Source organism: Acartia tonsa, chromosome 4, assembly GCF_053477335.1.
Source record: "Acartia tonsa isolate MP-2025a chromosome 4, ASM5347733v1, whole genome shotgun sequence".
NCBI lineage: Eukaryota > Metazoa > Arthropoda > Copepoda > Calanoida > Acartiidae > Acartia > Acartia tonsa.
This window is the reverse complement of record NC_137263.1, coordinates 47,516,152-47,522,248: the sequence shown is the minus strand read 5'-3', so window position 1 is coordinate 47,522,248 and position 6,097 is coordinate 47,516,152. Positions and strand designations below refer to the sequence as shown.

Here is a 6,097-nt window from a genome sequence, read left to right as displayed (position 1 = left end):
TTCTGAAAAAAAATCAAATAAAATACAAAACCCTCAAAACAACATATATATTTCCATAAAAAAATCAACGATTAATAATATATTACCTACAAATATGTGTCAGAAATCACACCGAATGTATCACGAAACAAATGCTTAACATAAACACTGGTAAAGCTCGCTTTTACAGTTAAATACAGCTACAACAAAAGTGTTAACATTCATACTATAAGGAATAGTTGCATGAATTGCATTTGCTGATTTTATAAAAAAATATTACATCTTTCAAAGATGCCTATATTACAAGAGAATAATTTTCAAGTATTCATATTATTTGAACTCCATGTTAATTTATTTTCATTAATATGCTATAAAATGCATATAATATCATAGAATAGGAAAAATAATTAACTTTAAATGCATTTCGTGCAACAATACCTTTAACTTTAACAGATAAAGAAAGATGAAATTTTAATTTTAAGAAAAGAGTTAGGTAAAGATTCGTTGGCCAGAACGAAAATGTTCTAAGTAATTAAACTTTAACAAGTTTTTTTAACATAAACAATAAACATAAAATTCTAATCCTTTTATAGAAACTACCAGTCTTATAAATAATCAAAAAAAATCTAATATTTTTAAAGTACCGTAATTTAAAAAAAAAACTTACCTACAAAAAACGAAGTGTATGATTGGTACAATTATTTTGAAACTAAACAAAATGCTTTGATGATTAATAAATCATAAAATAAACAATAAACTCATTGTGAGATAAAATATCCTAAAACAACAACTACAAGCACTGCTAAACTTATTACATATATTTTATTCTTATCATAAAAACTTTCTTCCTCTATTTCTTCTATTTTCTTATTTTTCTTCTTTTTCTTACCCCTGCCCTCCAAACTTTTTTCAAATCTTTCTGCTTCCTCTTTAGCTAGAATATCCACCTCTATGTTGGACTTTTCAGAAATCTTTCTTTTACTCTCTTCCTCCTTTATTTTCTGACATTCCTTATCACAGCTAAGATTTCTCTCCAGATTATTCACTGTAAGATTATAGCAACGGTCATCCTGTTTGATTCGTTTACAAGGACAGGTCATCTTAATCTTTTTCTTACATTCTTCTGCTGGAGAACAAGGGCCAGAATGACAAGTGCGAATACAACGGTGGCCGCAGCTCATTAGCTTGGGGCACTGGTCTTTACAACAGGTCAACTCCTCTATCTCCTCGTCAGTCATTTTAGCGGTCAATATGCCGCACTTTATAAACATGGTCACTAAGCTACAGTGACAATTTAATTTTATATTAACATCACATGACTGGCAAGGTCCGGGATGACAGCCAAGTTGGCAGGGGTGATCGCAGCCTTCAGGTCGGGCGATCTGGCAATCTCTGCCGCATTTTTTGCAGTTTATGCCAGCTGAGACCTCATCAACTGCCTGTCTCACTCTGTGACAAGGCCGCTCACAGGTATGATTTGTGCAGGCAAGCTTCCTGCCGCAATTCCTAAAACAAGAAGTAGGCTTGCTGTTATGGCAAGGAAAGTCTGCAATCTCGTGCTGGCCCAAACATGGCACTGGCACCGGTATGGGACATGGTGAACATGGTAGCTTCTTCACCACATATTCATCGCCTCTTTCTTCCCATGGACCAACTGGCTTTTCCTTTCTTTCAACCTTTACCAACACATTGTCGTGGCATGGCTCCGGACATGTATGGCCACAACTTCTTTCTTTGCCGCATATCTGTTTGCACTTTGGGCACTTGCCAAAATGGCACATGTGCTGCACTTGCTCCTTGTGATGACATTTTGATTTTGCTTCACATAATTGTCTGCATTTAGGCGGCTTTGTATTATTTTCTTTTCCACATGGTACCTTAATTTTGGTATGACCGCAAGCACAACTAACTTCAGTCTGTTTATTACATGGATAACAAGCACCCTGGTGACAACGAGACGTACACTTATGATTCTTACAATTCAAAGATTTGCCGCACATATTTTCGCACGGGGCACAGTCGCCGCTGCAACATTTCTTGTTGCACGGATGTTTGCGACAGTCGCGAATTTTCTTGCACTTTATGTCACAGCTGAACTGTTTGGAGCACTGGACATCTTTGGACTTGGAGCCACATCTGCAGGTTTTCTTCACCATTTGAATGCATGACGGACAATTACCTCTATGACATCTAAAAAAAAGATATTATGAAAAGAAAGAGAAGCATAATTTCAACCATAAAATTAAAAATTGATCTAATATCATTTTTATTACAAAATAAATACGGTTAAATAATCCCTCAAATTGCTACAGCCTTCCGATTTGTTCTAATTTAGATTGTCAATTGAAATACACAAATAATCAAAGGTCAGTCATTAAAAAATTTCCTTTTTTTCCCGGTAAAATTACCTTTCAGTACAGTAATGGTTACCACAGGAAAGAAGCTTGCCACATGTATCTCCACAGGTTGGTGTGGCCTGCACACACGGAAGCTTGTAGTCAGACTTCCCACAGGGACAGTGACGCACTAGGGACAGCGGGCAAGGCGGACAGTCACCTTAATAGATTATGGCATAAAATCTTTTTTGAGCACTGATAGAAACTCCCCATTCTTATTTTGAGACTATTTGTAAATAAGGAGAAGGGGGAATTTTTATTCCTATGTAATAAATGATGGATTATCCCCGAAAGTAGCCAAAATAAACGGCAAAGTGGCTACCTAAGCCGTTAGCTGTTACTTTTCGACCTTTTTTGTTCAAATTAGGGAAAATAGACCTACCAAGGATTACTCATGCTAAGTTTAATAACGAAATTCGAATTATGATTGCCATTTGCGCATTGATTACGAGATGGTTGCATTAACCTCCCCCCCCCCTCTTACTTAAGGTAGGATTAGGTTAGGTTACATTGGGTACTGTGGGTTACCAGTGCTTAACCGGCCACTTAAAGCCTGAATATCATATTATAATTAACAGGTATTAGTATGCTTTTTTAGAATAAATGTAAAAAGTAATATTTTACATCAATATTTTTATTTCTATGTTTCGATGAAATAAGGCTGGATTATTGCTTTACCTTGTTCATGACAAATATAATCACACACATGATGTCCACATGTCAACTTCTTTCCACATTTTGTACCACATTTCCAGACGGGAGCCGAGCAGGCTCGCGGCTCCGCCATTTTGCCGCAGGCACACGACTGTGTGCTGGACTTGCTGCAGGGCGGACAGGGGCCTGGATGGCAAACCTCTGGACATGTATGACTGCCACATGCCAGTAGGGTGCCGCATGTTGTACTGCAGGACCAGTTGGAGGCTGAACAACGTTTGACTGACGGCGTTGATTTTGCACAGTAGCAGGTTACTGTTACCATCTGTGGACATGGTGGGCAAGGACCTAACATAAAAAGGATATATTATTAAAAAAAAGTTAAGTTAAGTAGGTGAGAAGTTTATTTAGGTTTATTTTTGTAGGTAGAAGGTTCGTCAGTAGTAGTAGGAAATGCTAAATAAGCAAAGTTTGGGAATGTGTGAATAAGAGATGTATCACCCTAGATAGAAATTCATACACAAAAGTTTGTCAAAATTTAAATAGATTATCTAGTAGAAGATCTTTGTTTATGTTTAGTCAAAAGGATTAAATTCAATAAAAAGGGCGAAATTTCCCTAAGCAATGCTAAATCGTAAGGAATTAAACTAGTCCCAGGTCTTATTGCTTAGATGGAATAAAAAAAAAGGTTTTTCGTGCCAAGATGTAAAAAAATAAGCTCTCTAACCGATCATATCATTGATAAGATTAATCTTACACTATGTCCCTATTGGTCTAATTAAGCGATTGAAGATTTAGACTTTTGATATTTATCGTGTGACGATAATTTGATGCATGAGTACGAAATTGTTTTGTTGTAGTACTCTGTAGAGTTCAGGTAGGACGATTGTCAGAGGTTTACAAAATCATCTGTTCAAATAACTATCTTGTCTTTTTTTTTATTGCTTCTTGCTAGAACTACTTAATCTACATATCTTATATTTCTAATGATTGTGTCATATAACACATAAAAATTGTCTTATGGATTAATATTATAGGTAGGCCAATTAACCAAAACTTTTTAAATGGCATATTCTTACCTGGGTGACATAGCAGAACACATTTATGTTTACACTCCGGCTTCAACCTTTTCTGACATTTCTCACCGCAGGAATGCGGATTGAGCCAGGGATCGAACTTGGGATCCACCTGTTTTCCACAGTAGCATAGGTACTTGGAGGGTGTCTCCTTGGGGGTGTAGGTGGTCCGACAGTTGGGACAACTCCAGCATAACTGTATGTTCTTTTCTGGATCTTCCTCTTGTTGTTGCTTCAGCATGAAAATTGAATCCTGAAAAAAAGATTATCTTAAAATAATATTAACTACGTTTATAAAAAAAAATAACTACTCTTGAAAAGAGGGAAATAAGTAACGAAATATATCTCCGATTACGCATAAAAAAAGACAAATTTTGCTGTCTTAAAATTAATCTATAATATTATTATGCTGTTTCTTAGGTTTTAAAGTTTTATAAGAGAATTAAGTAGGTAAAAAAATAAATAAAGCACTCTTTAGACGAACAATATATTTTAATAGACTTAAAAGGTTAAACCAAAGACAAGTTGATTTCATAAATAACTAATATTTGGGGTAGGTAGTTATTAAAATATGAGAGACGCAGTAAATTCTCTCACAAATTGATTTTATAAATATTTTAAACATCTTATGTAACCGGTATTAATATTGAAACTAACCTTGGACCATTTTAAAACGCAATTCAGATGCAAACTTGCATAACATGTCTCGCACGTCCATATTCCATCTGTTTTCCTTATAGTCTCTATACAAATCAGACAAGACGTTGATTGTAGCGCTGTTTTCAGCAGCTGACGCGCGCTAACAATAAACTTTGTATCAGCATTCCTGTAATGCGACAACAGCTCATCTACAATCTTGTCATTAATCTCTTCATCTCCCTCACTCTCGCCGCTGTCGTCCTCGCCAAGCATAGAATCATATTTGGATATGTGACGGCTTAGATTTTCTCGGATATGCCGGCTGGCCTGTTCAAAACTGCGGGTTTCAGACATTTTTTAATTTCTGACAAAATGTTTATTTACACACATATGGAAAAAATAAAGAAAAATCTGTTAGAAACTAGCAATACTTGTTGAAGAGGTTGGGTTGGAATTTGAAGGAAGAATGCCGCGAACTGGTATAACAACAAGTTATTGATTGATTATTATTATCCGCAATATATTAGTTTCATATGAAAATAAAGAGAAAAATATTGCATGGACTAAAATTCATTGAGATATCCTCCTTTTTTAATAAACAAGATTTTTTTGTTAAATCAAACAATCAATATGTCAGAGATATAAGAGCGCTAAACCACTTGTTTTTACCAAGAAAATTCGATTCATTCCATCAAGCCTATGATCTTTCTTAGAACTCAAACCTTTAGTTGAAGTTTAAATACTATTATTTTGGTATCGAGATGAGGGGTATACATTTTCTAAAATCCTCTTCAGTGGGAAGGGAAGATTCAACTAAATTTGAAAATATACACACACCTGCAAGAGAGTTAGAATTTACATTGTAAGGGGGGGGGGGGGGGAGTTCTGCCACATTTGCGTAAACCTGGTATATAGGCTTTATCTTTAGACTGAGAGGATAGGTTATAAAAGATAAAATCATTCTTATATGATGAATTTTCCCAAGTTTTAAGATTTTTTGGATAGGCCTCCAGGTTCCGGAGCTCCAGGCCTCCGGGTGGTCTCTGTACAGGTAATATTTTTTTGAAGAGTTAGAGGTCAGCTTATGAAACAAAATATGCATGTTTTTTTCTTCAAATATGTGAATAACATTAAAAAAGATGCATATTTTGTTTTAAAAGTTGACCTCTAAGTCTTAAAATTTTTTTTTCTTCATTTTTACCTGTACAGAGACCGCCTGGAGGCCTGGAGCTCCGGAACCTGGAGGCCTTTCCAAAAAATCTTCAAACTTAGGAAAATTCATCATATAAGAATGATTTTATCTTTAATATCCTAGCCTCTCAGTCCAATGATAAAGCCTATAAACCAAGTTTA

At 35.4% G+C, this 6,097-nt stretch overlaps 1 protein-coding gene across 6 annotated transcripts; it reads right to left on the bottom strand.

Annotated features, from left to right (window-relative positions):
- LOC145317489 (NF-X1-type zinc finger protein NFXL1) lies at positions 1-5,217 on the bottom strand. 6 transcript variants are annotated; one of them, XM_080158592.1, is made up of 7 exons: positions 4,763-5,217; positions 4,109-4,358; positions 3,054-3,377; positions 2,388-2,535; positions 647-2,169; positions 418-503; positions 1-205 (listed from the first exon to the last, which is right to left on the bottom strand). In XM_080158592.1, the coding sequence occupies exons 1-5, from the start codon at positions 5,096-5,098 to the stop codon at positions 738-740; spliced, it is 2,490 nt and encodes an 829-aa protein (XP_080014718.1). In that variant the 5' UTR covers positions 5,099-5,217; the 3' UTR covers positions 1-205; positions 418-503; positions 647-737. The 6 variants fall into 6 exon arrangements, with proteins under 6 accessions (XP_080014718.1, XP_080014717.1, XP_080014719.1 ...); XM_080158591.1 differs by having other exon boundaries at positions 418-2,169; XM_080158593.1 differs by lacking the exon at positions 418-503 and having other exon boundaries at positions 1-236.
- Positions 5,218-6,097: the final 880 nt, after the last annotated feature.

Coding starts and splice junctions, on each gene's coding strand:
- LOC145317489 (XM_080158591.1), bottom strand. CDS start 5,098: ATGTCTGAAACCCGCAGTTTTGAACAGGCCAGCCGGCATATCCGAGAA. Junction 4,359..4,762: donor GCGTTTTAAAATGGTCCAAG/GTTAGTTTCAAT, acceptor TCTTTTTTTCAG/GATTCAATTTTCATGCTGAA. Junction 3,378..4,108: donor TGTTCTGCTATGTCACCCAG/GTAAGAATATGC, acceptor TTTTTATGTTAG/GTCCTTGCCCACCATGTCCA.